The following is an 18,913-nucleotide window of genomic DNA, read 5'->3' on the forward strand; positions in this document are numbered from 1 at the left end:
GGTGTGAGCAAGCACGAGGCCAACTCGTGACAGTTGGGAATCCTCTGTTGGCTGCAGTTCAACAGACACAGGTATCCTGAAATAGTAGCTGTGCCCTTTTCACCCTGCACACACTCGGTGTGAAACTTAATGCGTGTGTAGGTGCATACTTTTTGGGTGTGCCCACTGGGAGTAGGTCCGCTTGAATCTTTGTAGAGAAATCTGACATGACACAATGGTCGCCAAATTACCCGGCGTCAACGCCGTCAGCTATGACAGCTATTTGGCTTGTACACTCATACAATCGAGCCATGGCATGTGTCCCAACAGACAGAAGATTCACTTAGTGTCGAACCAATTATCACTAAAGGTATATTTTTGTTGAGGCCGTAATCACTCCCCAGTAGCACATCGAGTCCTACCTCCAGGCCAAACCACTTAGTTATAATTTATACAAATAGTGTTAAGCTCTGCTGTTGTAGAATTATTATTAAAAATAAACACTTCCTTTCAGCTCATGGCAGGACTGAGCTAACACCAGGCTCCACTCTAGCAGAGGCGATGAGGGAGGAAACCTGAGCTCTCAGTTTCAAGCTCAGTGATTAAACTGAGGAAAGACATGGAAATATGTATGACCCCATCTATTTGACACTGTAAAGCTTGAACATAATAATTAAACATACGTTTTATTATAGCGAGACGGGATTTTGCCAGATTTGTAGGAAGACATTAGAGATTTGCTTGTACAAAAGCTATTACACAACAGATGTAGTGGTGTTAAATCAGGAAAATGTGGCATGAAATCTTGTAGTTGCGTGACAATAAGAGCTACGTACATCAAGACAAGGTTGGGTATTGCCTTACTGGCCACGCTTCCCTTTTCTCTTGCATGTGGGTGCACCAGCACAAGCATGTGTTAAGTGTTTCCGTCTGGAGGCAAACAAAAAGACTTTACTCTCAAGCATTCTTTACCAGTGTGGTATGAAGAGACTGGGTCGGGACCCAATGCAAGGCCACGGTGTTATTAAAAGGACACTTTCATTACAGTGGAGCACGTTATCCTTCGTACAGCAGATTAGTGACAAATGCCCGGAACTAATGGTGCGGGGTTGGGGTTGGGGGTCGCCTCCAGCTGGGACCACCCATGCAAAAAATGTATACTTTCCTGGAAGTGTGAAGAAATGCACATAAGCTTGTCCATCAGATTACGTGTTTAGCTTATATGAAGCAGCAGACAGGTTAAATGGAAAGTTCACTTTTCTTTTTTTGTTTTAGAAAGCTTCCTTACTTTCATGCCTTGATGATTCATGTTACATTTCAAATTCTGTCCAAGTAGCACTGCTAGGTAGTGAGGTTTAAGGTTGTCGGTGTAGAATTTTGTAAACTTTGGACAGAGGTAAGGATGTTCAACTAACTTCCTGTCTCTTAAGTCAGTGGGTGATGGCCTGATACGTTTTACTTTCCCAAAATATTGCTTTTTTTACATTTAGTTAAATCATTTGTACATTGTAAATAGGGATGTAACGATTACCGGTATGACGATAAACCGCGGTAAAATTCCCGACGGTTATCATACCGTTTTAAATTTTAATTATCGTTAAAACCGTGATTGATTACCGCAACTGATTACCGAAAAACTCACAGTGATACTGCTCATTTCCTGGAGAAGCAGCAGCACCTGAACGGCACTCGCTCAAGCGGGCGCGCATGCGCAGTTTGCACTGTCTGTCCAGCGACAACACGGCTGAAGCCACCTGCACTCCAGAGATTACCCCCCGTAAAATCAGAAATCTGGGCATATTTTGTATTTTTAAAGGATGTTGAGGGTAAAATAATTGAAGACAATCAATCCTTGTGCAGAAAATGCAAAAAAAAAATCTCCGCGAAGCCACTTCCAATATGATGAGCCATCTCCGTGACCACCACACACAACTTTTCAGCGAGTAAGTCAACAAAAACGGGATTTAGGAATAGTGGGAAACGTCATGGTTTGTCTCGCGAAAGCGAGTAGTGTGCAGACGACACATACCGTAGCAGACCAAAATGTTTTTGTTTCTGTGTTTTTTTATTTAATTTTTATGCTGTGTACGACCGCTGCTACTTAATTATTATCCGACACAGAGTGAGGACCTGTGTGTGTGTGTGTTTGTGTCAGTCAGTCAGATGATAATTATTATTATTAATAATAATAATAATAATAATAATAATAATAATAATAATCATATAATATAAAATATCTTTTTTTAAATAAAACTTGGTTAAAAGATTTCAGTGTGTGTGTTCAGTACTTTTGGAACATTTTGAACACATCTAACAATACCGTGATAATATTGATAACCGTGATAATTTTGGTCACGATAACCGTGATATGAAATTTTCATATCGTTACATCTCTAATTGTAAATGTAAGAAGTGCTGCTTTAATTAAGCACATACAGGTAAAACAAAAAAAAAGGATCTATCTTACTGTAACACAACCAGCAAACAAATACCCCAGATATTATTCCCGTTTTCCTCCCACCACGTCAATAAATTAGTCTTCACTTTCGTCATTTATAAACAAACAGCATCTTGCATATGGCTTTGCTTTTGTCCATCTCCTCGCTGTCGTCATAGTTTTTAAATCTGAAATACAACCAGACATCTGCCTGTAGGCTTGGCAGCACCTTAAGTAGAGCATCTCCCACCGTGTTTCTTGTCTCTCGAGTGGCCAGTCTTTCCACTCAATGAGGTCTGGCCACAAGAGACGACAGGGTTAAAGCGTCACACGTGCACAGGAAAAGGCCATCGTATATAACGATAGTCTTTAAGGAAGTGATATTGGATCATTAAATGAAAGTACAAAGTAAAGAGGCTTATTTGTGTCTGTATTCAGTGTCTCCTGCCGCCTCATTGTTCCTCTCAGTGACAAGGTTATAGTAGTCACTGGGAAAGTGCAAATATTTGTAGATGAAGCATGCCGGTTGTTTACATGTTGAAATGTTCCCTGGGGCAGCTCATATTTCTCATGACAGAGCTGTGAAAATTTGCACAGAATTCTGCTGATGACAATCATTTCATCCCGTTTGTTTTGAATGCAAATTAATTTTTTTTTTTACATTTTGCATATGCACATGTCTGAGGGATATTATTGGCCAGTTTATTTCATGAAATGTGTCTTTTCCTGTGTGCTCCTCTCCTCCAGAGTGGATGGAGGCTGTTTAAAAAAGGAAAGGTTTATGAAAATGAAGGCCAAACCATTCACACAAAAACACACCAACTCGTACACAGGTCCTTCACCCGGTCAGGAAGCCATTTGTTTAGGAAAGCCAAAAAGGGACCTGGTGTGTACTTTACATTGGGAATCAAATTAGAATTCAAATGAATGCCACTCTCGGAAAGCCATATTCATTCTGTAACATATTTCACTCTCCCTCCGTCACCTGGTGGCTCCCCAGCCTGACCACACCCGGGGAATCTATGGCCACTATTTGCATGGACATAGAGAGTTAAGGGAAGGGCCTTCCGTCTGACTTAAATGACTTGTTTACACAAAAGACACAAAGAATTAATTTCTAGTTTAAAGTATCACTCCTGTCAGTTGAGGTCTTGATGACATTGGTTGACTTCGTAAAACTGGTTCGGCTGATGACAAGTGTTGTAATAATGAGTTTTGGTTTGCTGCAGTTTTGGTTGTGCAATTGCCTGTCCTTCTCAGGTTATATTCTCGGGAAGTGTAAACCAGCAGTGAAAATGTTTACACTCCGTTCCAATCAACCGAGATCATCTCTGTTGAAAAGTGTTGCCACAACAGCAGTGGTGCCACTGTTCACAGGATACAGTCAGTCACGCCTCATTCGACCTTTGGATAATGTCAATTTTGTTCTTCTTAGTACTTTTTCTGTCACCTGCAAGCATCTTGGTTGAAGAGTCACGACAGCTGTAGGCCATGAAAAAGTTTTTGATACCTTCATTATAATGCTTCTGTGTGTGCCAATATTATTGTAAAGGAGAAGCTCAATAAGTGTTTGGGTTTTTGCCCCACACAGTCCATAAGTCTGACAATTCAGAACTTAAATTGTCAAGAATCTATTTGTCATATATGATGTCCCAATGTTCAATGTCTTTATTTTAATAATGTTGCCACCAATAGAAATAAACATTAGTCTCAAACGGTTCATCTACAGTATAAGCTAATTTTGTTTCACTTCTTAATCTAAACTATTTGGCAAGAGTCAAAAATCAAAATAGACTTGAACAAGTCTCGACTGTTATGCCAGCAGCTGATGTTTTTCCAAAGCTCTAGAGTCTGTCACTTTATGATCCATGTTTTGATAATTACTTTTGGTTCACTGCAGTTTTTTTTCATTCTGTGCAACTGTAATGGCCCGTCCTTCTCAGGTTATGCTCGGCGTACATACGAGCCCACAGCAAAAATATTTACACTTGGATCCAATCGACCAAGAACATCTCTGTTGACTTGTACAGAATGTTGCCACAACAGATCTAGTGCCTCTGTTCACAGGATGCAGTCGGTCACGCCACATTGTCCTCTCTGTCCAACATATATTTGCTATCATTTTCAAGCAACTTAGTGAAAGACAGGCTCTGTTTTTGCCGTCTATAATAGTCCCTGATGCCCTTGATCCATGAAATATAATTTATACTTTTTTTCCACTGTGATCATTATGCCTCAAAGCCAGGTGACTTGGGCTTGGCAAAATTTCTTGATACGGTATCAATATCAATACCTTGACTTGGATACCAATTCTTGAAGAATACATTTTTAAAACCAATTTGATTAAATCTGTTTAACAAAAAATGACACGTTACACATCATGGCAAACCCCCAATCTGCATTCAAACTAGAGTTGTTCCGATTCCGATACCAGCATCGGAAATGCCTCCGATACTGCCGAAAATGTGGGCATCGGTATCGGCGAGTACTGGAGTCCATGCACCGATCCGATACCACGTTATTTATTAGAGCTCCGTTAGCTCTGGCACGGTTCTTCTTCGCCGCTCTTGAAACAGTTGCGCTGTGCTGTTTTAGAGGTGTGAAGAAGAACTGATCACCATGCACCTGTAGACAAGGAGCTAACGTTAGCTCATCATGTTGGCGGTTTGGCAGTATTTACCAGTTAGCTCCATTAGTGTTGTTAGCTGCGCTAGCTCCGTTAGCACGCCTACAGTCAAACTGGAGCGGCCCTTTTTATTAAACGAAAAGAGCAGCGCTACAACTAACCAGCGTACCTGTGTCCTGCGTATGTATGCCTCTGTTTTTAATGTTTAGCGTTACTTCAGAGACTCATTTTAACAATCTGAGTCATGTAAAAATGATGTCACCCGTGTCCTTTCCCGGTCAGTCGTCATGGAAACATGAAGCTCTGCCAGTGCTGCGGTGTTTGGACCAGAGTCAAAACAAACATACAAGCTGAAAAACGAAAACATACCACTGGTAAAAATAAATGGTGTCCATTTGTATTTGTTCATTTAACCTGAGCCAAACCTTACCACCAATGATAATCATATCCCAGTCATGCAGGCATAGTATGATATATATTTTTATATAACACACTGGTATCGGTACTCTGTATCGGCCGATACCTACAGCACAAGTATCGGTATCGGGAGGGAAAAAATGGTATCGGAACATCTCTAATTCAAACATGGAACTTTCTGCTCCCATATTTATTATATATTCATATTTGTTTGGGGAAATAACTTCCTTTATCTGTGTCTTGATACAGCCCATCATGAGCACTGTTAGATCTTGGCCAAACAGCATGCTTATTGGCTCACTGATGCTGATGAAAAGAACTCCTTACGTATTGAAACTTGCCTTGGTCACTTTTAGGGAATTTCTTCACATGGACTTAAAGATGAACTGATTCAATTTTGTTTAGCAAAGGTCAATGTTGCCCAAAACCATAGTGTTGTGAATTCAAATGTGCACAAGTAAATAAAAATTGAGGGAGAACACCAACGTTTCAATTCAGCTGGAATCTATGAAGAAGGTTTGAAGTGCTGAGACAGAACAGAAAATGCATAATTGGTGTCTTGTTATATGGAGCTACTCAGTGTCTCTCACAATGTTTGTTTCCTTGCATTCTGTATTGAAAATGTTTCAAGTTTTCTTTGTAGAAGGGACATCTTTTTCTCTGCTCTACAAACTGCACAAGTTCAAAACAATGTTCTATTCGACCCATTTGAACAATGAGAGAAATGCTGTTCTGAATGTATAAGAAAAACATGCTTATTGTCAACTTGGCAGAACGGAGAACGTTGCTCACTGTGTGCTGGTAGTTTGACATTTTTCTACTTTCTCCAATTGAATAACATTTCATGTTTGAGTTAAACTAACATTTTTAATCTTAGCATCATAGGATTAACATGTTTGTACTGAATACTGAAATATCAAATTAGTGCAGTTTATAGCAGGTACATGTGAGAAAAACTAACAATGTAACTGGACTCTAAGTATACCTCATAATAAAATCAATTTCTGACAAAATCCAGCTTGTGTTAAACGTAGGCATGTGTTTCTATATTCATAACTCACTGAATCATTTTCCCTGCTTTTAAGTATGCCTTAAATCATGGATGTGTGATTTACTTAAGGCAAACTTACCAAATGACTAAAATTATACGGCTACCATGTTTTGAAGCTTCCAGTATGAGATGCTGAAATAAACTCTTCAGTCATTTCCTTCACAAATTCCTGCAGAGGATGTTTACCGAGGTTTTGTGGTTGAACATATTTCTTGGTAGTCGCGCTGCCAGACGGCAGCAATATATTTCCTGAGCTTACTTTAAGTCCCGCTAACTACACATATTCGCTGTTGTCAGAGATTGGACTGCTGCTGTGACATATGTATTTGAGAACGTGCTAAGGGCTTCATAATTGCCCCTGTTTTTTTACGTGGAGTTTTGAGAAACATTAAAAGTGTCACAATATGCAGTAGAAACTGTGTAGATATAAAAGCAAAGGTGTTTGTGCCTAAAAGGATGGAGTTAGTGCATATTGGTTGAATACTGATGCAGAACAACTACATACACTGCCAGCACAACTATGAGGGGTATGCTTGACTGCAGCTATACATTCAACAGTCCTAAGATGAGTCTTGTTTTCTGTCTCTCTGCAGCATCTTTGGCTTTTACAAGGGAATCCTACCTCCGATTCTGGCAGAGACACCAAAGAGGGCAGTCAAGGTGAGATAAAGGGTTTGCTGTTTTTTTTTGTTTTGTAGTGTATTTGTTTTCACTGTATCTCTGACGTCTGACGGACACATCCTCATGACTCAGTCAGATGAATGACATTTAATTATGACTCCCTGTTCTTAATCAACATAACGCATATTTATGTCATTGATGGCATCCATTGGTTGATGAATTGCTGATGTCATTAATGCGGAACAATACATGTTGAGCCTGTGCAATTTTTTAGACATTTTATTTTTACCAACCAATATATGAACCAAACCATGGTTTCTGTAAGCCATTACACCCTGACTGTAAAGCTAATGCAACATGCCCTACTGCCTTGACAGTGGGATCACAGTTAGTCCAACATGGTGCATACATGTCCATTAAACCCACAACACCCTCGGCCTCACCCATTTGTTCAGTCCTAATACCAAATATTGGCGCACAAACATTTACAGCAAGCTTTCTCCTGAGCCTCGTCTTTTGTTTGCCTGTCTCCGTCCACATGAGCGTTTTGTGTAATGCGGTGACGGGGGTAAGTCAGGTTTGGGCTACACGGAGGCCTGATTCTTGGTGTGACGCTGCCTCATAATGAGATGCTGGAGACGAGGGTGTGTGAACTAATAAGCGCTCACACTGAGAAGATGGGTTAATCGTGACCTGGCTGATTGTGAGAAATGTCTGGAGCGAAGAATTAGAGCAAATTAAAGCTCATCTGCTGGCATTTTGGCCTTTGCTGGTTTAAACAGGTCATTGACTGTGTCTCCTATTGTGAATGTACATTATGTTTTGCTTTCCACTGAGATCTAAATTTTTAAAGTGTGGCTTTGTTTTCCTGTTCTCATTAAGCCGATATAAATCACATTTCCTCATGCGTGTTTTTAAGGTAACTGCTTTTAATCGAGTGTATCCTTGTGTGTGTGTGTATGCGGGTGTGTACGTGTGCAGAGGCGTAAGCATATGACTGCATGGTGACTTTGACAGCTCATTTATTCTGATCTTTCCCCTGCAGTTCTTCACTTTTGAGCAGTACAAGAAGTTGCTGAGTTTGACCCCTTTGTCTCCTGCTTTGGTGAGTTTGAGGCACAGAAACACCTGAGTACACTTTCACTCGCATCACACATGAGCAGGAAACCTGTTCAAAAATCACCATTTCAGCTCTACTGCCATCGGGGCATGAGACAAAGATTAATGCCAAGAATAATTTGACCAGTCAAATCAATTAATGTAAATGTAAACGTTGCTTGCCAGTGCACTGTATTCATTGGTACTTCATGTTCAAATTCGCTTAATGCATCCGTACATTTGCAGAATGTATTATTCATTAATTCACATTTTTGCGCTGGATTTAGAGAGACAGTTTTGTCACAAATACAAATTTGACTTGAAGACAGCTGAGTCACCTAAACCAATGGCCTTCTCACATTAGAAGTGTTGTAATAAATCAATATCAAGTGGGGATTAAGTGGCGATGGCCTGGATAACAATAACAACTCTGTCAGCTTTTAAGCACATTTGACAGCATCCCCGATGACTAACACATCCAATTGTAACGCAGACGGTAAAACAGGTTACTAATAATAGTCCAGGAACCAACTTCAGTCAAAAACGGTTGAGCGGAATTTCTTTTGCATTGAAGAATTTCCATCCCCGTCTTAACAAGTATAAATTTGAAAGGTGTTGTAGGGCTGTAGCTTTAAAAATAAAGGTATTAGTAAAACAACCCTTAATTCTTCACTTTCTTGTTGCCATAGAATCACATACTGTATTTGAAGGTTTCCCAAGTACAGACTTCTCTTTGTGACTGGGTTGGATGGTTGTAGCCTTGGGAAGATCAGCTCGGCACCAGGGCTGGACCAGAAAAAAATAATCAACGGATTGATCGGTTATGAAAAGAATTGTTAGTTGCAGCCCTACTGGGCGCTAATCAATTCACATCTTAATCTGTGTAGTCCATTCTGCAAATACAGGACTGTTTAAATTTGGATATGTATTCCATCACAGTGGATTTGAAATGACACATCAAATATAATACAGTGCAGACTAGCTGGGCTATGCCTCTGCACTGTCAGCTGTGGCCAGATGCATTATGTTTCCGGTTATCCATATGTACATCTGGCCCATTCATGTGAGTCTCAAGAATGTCTCAACGTGTTTGGTTTGGATTTTGGTCTCGCCCCGGCATCACAAAACATGTTTGTGCCCTCTTATATAAGGAGTTCCTTTACGTCAGTATGTCATAGGAGTCTGGAGAAAGCCGTGTGTATCAGCGGAAGCATATAAATGCTGGGCGGGAAATCTATGTGTTTTTTCTGCACGACCAAAACCCACAGCTCACGCTGTATGAATCAGCTAAGCAACATGTGTGCTCACTCTAGACTTATTGATATTGATTCCCTGGTCAGTTTTATTGAGAATAACAATAACCTTCTTCAAAGAAGATAATTGTGCAACAACGACGCTTTGCAGAGCGAGGCAGTGTTGATGTTTGCTGAAGAGAAAAACTGTATATTCACAGCACAGCAGCCTCGGCAGAACAGTTTCAGCCACAACACGTAGAATGCATCACGGGTGATATTAAAACAAGCTCACCGCAGCTTATAACTCATCATCTGATAAGCTGCTTTGTGGGAAATCACTGTTTAATTGTGATCCAGCCAACCAAAATGTCGAGTGATTGTCCTGATTGCTGATCCCTCAGGCGATCATAATCCGGCATGATGACGCTGCCATAAATAAATAACTAAATAAATTAATTAATTAATAAAAAAAAAATTGGGAATAGCACAATTGTGTACAAGCCTTTTTTATTAACCAAGTGTGCTGGAGTAAAGGTAGAATAATGTAATGTATAACACTGCCCTAACTAATGGGCTCTACTGTATGTTTGCTTGGCAGTTGTTAATTCTGCAGACTGGTTTCACCACAGGCCACAAACATTACAAGTCCTTCCATCTATCTTGACTAATCTGGTATCAGTTACACTGAGTCAAAGTTTCCAACTTGACAGACTTGCGTCTCCAAGGTGCGGTCGCCGCACATCTATTCAGGTGGCAGCCAAGTGTCAACGGTGATGGATGGCATACCTGCAACTGAGCATCGAGGGCGTCCCGTCCTGGCGCATATCTTCAGCTTGTTTTTGCAGCCATTGGCCGAGAAATGTTTACCCGTCCCATCCATCATGTTCCCCTCTTCCGCCGCCATCTCACTATCTCCTGCCTCCAACTACCTTTCCACGCAAAAGGGCCCTGGTGTATCAAGGAGTGTAATCACATCTGATCATTAGGGCGAGTCAATTCCAGGTTCTGAAAACCCTCTCCAGTTCTACCTCATGGCACAGCTGAATGTCTTCACACTGATTAATGAGGACACACACAGTAATAACACAAATAAGGAATTAAAACGTGGCTCGCTGGCTGTGTAAACATCACGAGGCCTGTCTGAGAGGATGGGTCCCGCGGCTCTGACAGCAGGATAAAGGGCCTGGAAGAGTAATGAGCAAGAGACGCGCTCTTGACATGTTCCCATTACGCTTCTCGCCGAGCACACATGCGCGCGTGCACATGCAAACGTGCACTGCCTCATGGAAATACGTGCACTGTTGGAGCTTCCAGCAAGTTAAATACTCGTCATGCATGTAGATTTATGAAGAGCTAATGTGGTTACTTGATGGTGTCTCGAAAAAGAGAGCTTGCTCAGAATGATTGCACAATAATAAGTTGTATTTTCAATCTATAGATGGACAGAAATTCTTGTCGCATTAGCATCACAACTTTAGACACATCTCAAATGATATGAAATATAAAAGAAGATATCACAGGACCATGCTCTACAGCTATACAGGGAATAATGTTGTGTTAGAAAATAACATTTTCACTTCCTTGAATGATTAATCATAAAGACATTGCTACTTCTCTCACATTCTTCTGTCTTTTGTTCTCCCCCTCCTGTCTGTCACCTGACATTTTTCTCAAATGATAACAAACCCAGGTGTCCCGTCTGTCTTGAGACATTTGTCAAAGGGTAACAATGACAGAGGAGTGACAGAATTTCAAACCAAACAAAGACTTGGGGAACTAGTTTAAAAAAAAAAAAAAAAAAAAAGTGAAACGACAATTCAGCTCTGTGCTTTGGCAGCCGAGACACACCGTCACTCTTTTGTGCGTCTCTCGCTCTGTATTTGAATATTATCTCCGCATTCCCCACAGTTATTAATCATGTCCTCTTCTTCCACAGGCTCTGTCTGCAGCAGGTCTTGGTGCAGGGTTGACTGAGGCAGTTGTTGTCAATCCATTTGAGGTGGTGAAAGTCAGTCTCCAGGCCAACAGAGACGCCTTCAAAGAGGTTGATAGCTATAAAATACTCCTTATTACAGTCTATGAATATCACATGGTTTTGCATCAGCCTTTGACATGTCTTCTTTTTCATTTTGCTCTCTCTAAAACAGCAACCCTCCTCATTTGCTCAAGCCAGGCGCGTCATAAACGCGGGCGGCTTTGGACTGCAGGGTCTGAATAAAGGATTAACATCAACGCTTGGACGCCATGGCGTTTTCAACATGATCTACTTTGGCTTCTACTTTAATGTCAAGGATGCCATTCCCACCAGTCCGGTAATATGCCAATCAAAACCTATGATCACACTGACCTCCAGCCCCGCTTTGTTTTTGTGCCCACAAAAGCAAAATCCAAGCCGAGTGACATACACACTCTCTGGCTTTTAGCTTTGATGTATGTAACGTTGACTCCACCAACTTTTTTTTCTTACCCCGGGCTACGTGATACACGTGTGTCACAGTCACCTTGCCAGTGGGGAATAGCAAGTGTTTGACTATGTGATTAGTTTGCTTGACTGCCAAAGTGAAGAGGAAGCGAAAATCAGACCGGAGCTTGTAAGATCAGCTCCGCTAATACCTCGTCTATTTGCTCCTCATAACATCCCCGAAATCTCAGATTACACATCCGGCAGGGCCTGATGACCCAAACAAAAGTTAATTTTGTTTAATGGAAACGTTACCATACGCCAGTTCCACATGTACAAACTAGAGCATTAGATTAACTCCAATGTACTAATTGGAAGCAGACAACGGTACTATTTTTCAAGGGAAGGTTACAGTGGGAGCCCAGGCTCTGCTATATTTTCAACATTTTTCCAGTGACGCACAATGCACAGAGAACCAAGTGGTCATCTTCTGTGAATGATAATTATGTGGCTAGATGACTCAAATAGCTCTATTCTCAGATTGTGGCCGCCGTTTTTGGGAACGAGCCATCGGCATGTACGTTGATGGAACGATCCTGTTTGTGAGAGGCTAACGACGGCCATTGTTGAGGCAGCAGAGGATAAATATTGTGGGCTGCTCACAGACGGAGCTGATAGTGGCATTTCTCCAAAGCCCTTTTGTGAGCAACATGAGCAATGAGCTTGCAACTCAAATGTGTCCATAGTCAAATATAGCTCTGGACGCTCTCATATCATGATTTGAATAGTACAGGGGAGGCAGATAGCCCACTGCCATCCTTCACAAGTGAATGTGTGAGGAGATGTTTGCTTAAGGCTGTTAGGAAGTGGGTTGATGGGTGTACTTAAGCTGTGGGCATGTTACCCCCTTTCCCCACATCCCACTTGAAAAAAAAAACTGAAGTGGGATTAGCTGTTGATTTACCTCGGCTCTCAGGGTGTCCAGCCGCTTGAGAAAGGCCCGGACCAGAGAGGCTGCTGTCATTTGTAAAAATATCCTGGCCAATTAGCTGTCAGAGCTCTCTGAGTCTGGGTTTCTTTGGTACAGTAATACCCCTGTGCCGAGTCACAGCCCAATTACCCAAATTGTCCCCATATGCCTCCCCAGTCTGCGTGCATGAACCCTGTTTATAAATCCTCCGTCTTGGCTCCCCGGAGAACATGTGCTTCTGCTCAGCCAATCAGAGAGCTGCACCACAGTCAGGAAGCACTAATCTGCCCCCCGCTACCATAAAATGATCGGGGCTTTCATGGCAGCTTTGCAATCATATGCACAAGCCCACGCTCTCCTCAAGTTAACGCTCATACATACACACATAATGTATTATTTTGTCATCCCCACGATGCTGTACTTACTTTATCTTTATTTATGTTACGTGGCTGAAAATTTAACACCCGGTGCCGACTCCAGAGAGGCTCACGGTAAAATTGCCACATGCAGACGCTTCGCTTAAATCCTGTATCTCCTCCATTTCACAAGGACCCTACTCTTGAGTTCTTGAGGAAGTTTACCATCGGCCTCGTGTCCGGAACCATCTCCTCCTGTGTGAACATTCCCTTCGACGTGGCCAAGAGCCGCATCCAGGGACCCCAGCCTGTGCCAGGAGAGATCAAGTACCGCACCTGCTTCCAGACCATGGCACTTGTGTCCCGGGAGGAAGGGTATGAAACGAGCGGGTTGGGGTGGGATGAGTGGGTGGTTATCAAGACAAATATTAACATGCACCCAAAAACTACTGAGCTACTTTGTCTGTTTTGTTAGCAGTTGGTAGTTGTTGTTTTTTTATGCTGGCAGTCAGAAAAGACAAATGTAGCAGCAGGTGAGCAGGCTTTCACTGTTCATTGTGAGTTTCCTAAACCAACTACAAAGGAATTGCATGAATAACTTGATGCACAGCTGTGATTCAATGAATGGGAACCAAAAAAGTGACGGTAGATTCCGGGCTGCGTTCCCCACATGTGATCATACATTTCCGTAGCCTGTCAGTTGTACAGTAAATGTTAACATATTTGTAAGCCGTGGAGAATGACAGCTCTAAATGGAAGCTTCAAGGAAAAGATCTATGTTATGTTAGCAGTCGCCCTGGGCTTTCCACTTTCCCCCCATGCAGCTCCACGAGACAAGGGCCAGCGACATGTTAGTAGTTAGTGGACACAGGAGCCTTGGGGGCGGCGGCAGAAACGGCACTGGCACGTTGTCGTCGCAGGGGTTTTGCGTGGAGGGTGGACCCCTCCGCCACATCCAGTCCCCCCCCGCTCTAACACAACACAGTCCCAGCTAATTAGTGGTCCCTATGGGAGACGTCGTTAAGCAGACCCTAACGAGCCGCGCGGCGCTCCACAGGTCAATCTAATCAGACAGAGGGCCAGGGAGGAAGTGGGTCGAGCCTTATTAACGCCGTCAGTGGCGGGGGCAGGGAGCAGGACAGGGAGCACGAGGCGGAGGCCGCCAGCCGCCGATCACCTTGAATGCATTAAGAGGCAGGTACACGCCAGCGCTTGCTGTTAGAGACAGACAGACAGACAGACACTCGCCCTCCACAGCCCAGCCTATGCACATGCAAGTACATGAGTGCGCTTTATACCAGAGGAGGAAATACCACAGTGCAGAAGTGCAGCACGTTATCCAGTGAACCTTTTAAAGAGTAAAGGTAAAAGCATTCACGTTTTAAAAGATCCTGTGTAAAATTTAGGTGAAGTAAATTTCATTTGACTGAAATTTAAGAATAATTACGCTACATTTTTTTCATGTTTAATAAATTGTTGTTTTTTTTTCCATTATCCCAGAATGAGCCTTCTATATTTATATCAGGAGCCGGGTCAGTTAGACACAGGCCGCCATGTTTTTACAATAGGCCACTGAAGATGAACTAAACACCTTTTGAGTTGCTGCTGATGTAGTTTCACCACTGTATATTTATTCATGCAATAACATTGCGCTAAATGTAATACTTTATGAAGCTACCACTGGGTAGCTTGTAATTTTTGCCTTTTATCTTAGTCAAAAAAAACAACAACAACCTTATTTATTTATTTATTTATTTATTTATTTACCTAATCTGTAATTGCTAAGTTACTAATAACTAATATTATTAAAAAAAATGGAAAAAAAAGTACCATTCAGGTACTTCAGAACTGTATGTAAATAAATGCACATGTTGGTTGTCTGGATTGTGAGTATGATGCTTTGTGTTTGTACGTTAATGTCTTATCTCTGTTTAATAGATATATGGCACTATACAAGGGGTTGGTGCCCAAGATAATGAGGCTTGGACCAGGTAAGATTACAAGTTTATGGTCGTGACGCAGAAATGTCTTTACGATCAAAAATAATCTGTTTGTTTTCTCTGATATTTGAATCGATTGAACCTCAGAAACTGAATGATACCGCCTACTCCTACTGTTCTGTTACAGGTGGAGCGGTGATGCTGCTGGTCTATGAATACGTGTCTGGGTGGCTCAACAAGAACTGGTAACCAAAAAAAAAGGAAGGAAACCCACTTGTGCCTCATGGATTCTGCCTTCATTCCAATATCGTTGACTGAATGAGTTATTTGTTCGATCGTTCGTCTTGAAATAACTGCCAAATATCTTTCGAAGGACAAACTCTGGTTTTTATCTGCAGTGGAAAAACACATTTCAATGTAAAACGGGTTCCAAACAATAGCGTTCAAAGGCTTTAAATATCTGTTTTCTAATACAGTGTTTTATCACCGTCCTAAAATAGTGCAAGATATTGTAGAGATAGAGATCAGAGTTGAGCAATATTTTAATTACGATCACAGTTGAGGTTGCTGTTTCCCTCTGGTTGTCTTCACTGTCAATCAAATCAGGTCCACCCACGCCTTCATAATTCCGATGAAGTGGATTATTCAGTTTATGTGAGTCATGTTGACCTTCAACACTGACTCATGTGAAACCAAACATATGGAGTAAAGGTCTGAGCACGGGGGGAAGAAGGATTTTCACAATAAAAAAACATACTTTTAAAGTAGTGTAGACCCGCTATAGAGGGCTTTAGTATGCAGTGGATCATAATTATGCTGTATTACTGTATAATACTGTATAATTTGATAAAACTGGAACATGACCCGAGTCAGCTGATTTTCACCGCCCCCCCCTTCAAATTTGCCTCATGTCCTAAATTAAACTGTCCACACTGTCCCTAAAGACATTTTCTAACACGTATGTCTGTGGACTGTACACACACACATATATATATATATATATATATATATATATATATATATATATATATATATATATACGTACACATCTTCATGGAAAATGTATACTGTGACAACAATGGTACCGCGTCTTCAACATAAACAAACGTTGCTTATTGTAGTTCTTCATTATAAGTAGTGTTTAAGGCCTTTTTTTATACACTGATGTTAAGGCCTAATATCTTTTATTCATTTTTATGTAACGTTTATGAATTATGACAGGTATGAAGTTTGTCTTTTAATCTCCGTTAAAAAATATTCTAATTTGATGACAGATGCATGCATGTACTGATAACAATAAAATAAATACAACAATGAACATTATGCTCCTCACTTGTTTCCGTGTGTGTGTGTGTGTGTGCGTGTGTGTGTTGGGCGTGGATTGTTCACCACCTCCGTGTCCTGTAACCGTCGGTGTACGTTGCTGCGCGTTTGTCTTCCCTGGAAACATCTCGGCTTTCTGGCACTGACGGAAGCCTCTTTCACATTAATACTTTTTCACCCTCCTCCTCCTCCTCGTCGAGCACTTTGTTTTTCAAGAGCCTGTCAGCGAGAAGAGGTTGTATTAGCCAACCAAGTGTCAGTCTATTCTCTGGCGGTGGTGGATCGTCGGTGCCTAAGCATAGCTTAAGTACAACCTAAAACAACAAGCTTGAGAAATTCAAATGTGATTGCAGGACGGGGGGGGGTTGGATCCCGTGCACATGTTCTCTCCCTGTAGGTCGAACTCGCACACAAATATGCAAAAGCACACACCTGTTGCAGAGCAAAGTGGCTGCTCTCTATGAGCCAGTACACGAGGAGAAGCCACAAAAGATTTGTATCATATCAGCTTTTTGGAGCGCTAAAACGGACCCTAAAGTGGAAAAAAACGTTTGGGTTTTCATGAATACGACCAATATGCAAGTTTTGCTCATAGCCCCGCCTCTCTTTTGCATTCACCGTCACTGTTTTTGTCTTTTTGTATTTGGGTTTGGTACCATTTTCTTCTTCTGCTTTTTGTATGTTTCTGCGGCAGCGTCACAGCGCCACATACAGGCCTGGCATAGATACTTTTTCGGGAGGTTATTATGATGTTGAAACTTGTTAAGAACTAAGTAGAAAGAGATTGTGTAGTGGAAGTGTTGCATCCTTATGTGGATAAGGCTTCCGAGATCGTACACACAAGAAGAAGTTCGGGAGATACCGCAATTGTTTTGTTTCTGCTTTATATTCGTACGTAACCAGTTTTGGGCCCTAAAAAATGTCAACTTTGGGGAAATAATGATGTTATGATGTCCGCCTCTCTCTTGCTCTAGCGTTTGTGGTCGCTATCTCTGTCGTCTTTTTATTCATGTGTTTGGAGTTGATTGTGATGTTGATTGTTTACATTGTAATGTATTACTTATTCAAAAAAGTGTATTTTGTCTCTTATTTTGTTGCAGTTGCATTTCTGTGGATTCCTTACAGTGCCACATACAGGCCTGGCATGTATACTACAGTGTGTTTATGGACAACGTTTAAAGAATCTTCACCCTCGTCTTGCTTGTAGCCACAATGGCATTTATTTAACAGTAGTCATTAATGAGGGAGTTTCTCTTGGTTTCTTGCCCTATAGGAGCCTGTGGTGACAGACAAACAACTGCAGCTCCCCAGACTGATGGAACTGTCGGCGTCTAACCTGTCTCCTCTCTGTAATGGAGGTGCTGAATGTTTGTTTCTGTCTTGACAGATTGTACCGTGCCGCATGTATTGCCGGTCGCTATGCGACGGAGCCACCCCTTCACCTGGATTCCCTGCACTCTACGCTGAACATTATTCGGTGGTAAAACAAACAAAAAAAAAAGGTCCTGTTTTCATTTTCTCACCATGTGTGTTCCTTTCGTCTTCACCCTTAAACAGTTCCGTCGAGTGGCTCGCCGACGTTGATTAATGTCTTTTCAAATGGGACAATGTGTGGAAAAGAAAGTCTCACAATGGTGCGACTGAACACGGAAGCCACGCATGTGAACACGGCAAAGACACAGAACCAGACGTGTTGTGATTTTCCACGCACAGCTGATTCTTTCTCTTTCCCCCCCCCCCCCCTCTCTCTTTCTCTGTCCTCTGTGTGAGGTTTAACTCACCTGTCTGCGCGACCTTGCTGTTTTAAGGCATTAAGAAAACATTCTGGCCGCTGTCAGCTTCTTTTAAAAACGTCCATTGAGCAGAAACACTCGGGAGGTGCTGCTGCCTCCGCCGACTCCTGCACTGTGTTACTCTGCAAATGGCTGTCTTGTTTCTGATTGCATGTGGAAAAGTAAAGATAACCATATGACACTGAAGTCAGACTCGGCATCATTAATTATAAACACATGCTTGGCTCCATTTTTTTAAACTATGTCTTTTTAGACCTTGCTTTCCATAAAGCTGACCAACATTAGGCTACAACAACGAGGCTTATTAGACGTTTGTGAAGTTGTTCCTCCTGTCTAGAAAACACAGTGTTCCTATTTTTTTAAATGCTGGTGTCAATTAAGACGACCACACTTTAATTTTGTTGTATGAGTCACAGGAGACTAACAAGACTGCTCAGTTCATGTAGCGTAGTTGAAAGGAAAAGTTGTTTTGGCCTTGTGTGTAGGCTGAGGTACAAAAACAAAAAAAAAAGGGAAGAAGGAGAGAGCGAGAGAAAATGGAGCATGTGACGGCTTTTTCATGCCACTCATAGTTAACTATCATTTGCCGAGTACGTGATGGATGGAGGATGGTGGAGGCTGCTGAAAGGTGGTGGCCGCAAGGGCTGGCTGGTAACAGCGAACGTA

At 41.8% G+C, this 18,913-nt stretch overlaps 1 protein-coding gene across 1 annotated transcript in view; it reads left to right on the top strand.

Moving 5' to 3' along the window:
* The window catches only part of slc25a21 (solute carrier family 25 member 21), an 87,326-nt gene extending 70,877 nt beyond the window's left edge, over positions 1-16,449 (top strand). The window contains exons 5-11 of the mRNA XM_058616257.1: positions 7,104-7,170; positions 8,177-8,236; positions 11,401-11,508; positions 11,612-11,776; positions 13,385-13,566; positions 15,130-15,182; positions 15,319-16,449. Coding sequence (XP_058472240.1) covers positions 7,104-7,170; positions 8,177-8,236; positions 11,401-11,508; positions 11,612-11,776; positions 13,385-13,566; positions 15,130-15,182; positions 15,319-15,380 — 697 coding nt within the window. The 3' untranslated portion in view covers positions 15,381-16,449. The remainder of the gene's footprint in view (positions 1-7,103; positions 7,171-8,176; positions 8,237-11,400; positions 11,509-11,611; positions 11,777-13,384; positions 13,567-15,129; positions 15,183-15,318) is intronic.
* Positions 16,450-18,913: the final 2,464 nt, after the last annotated feature.

Source organism: Solea solea, chromosome 18 (assembly GCF_958295425.1).
Source record: "Solea solea chromosome 18, fSolSol10.1, whole genome shotgun sequence".
NCBI lineage: Eukaryota > Metazoa > Chordata > Actinopteri > Pleuronectiformes > Soleidae > Solea > Solea solea.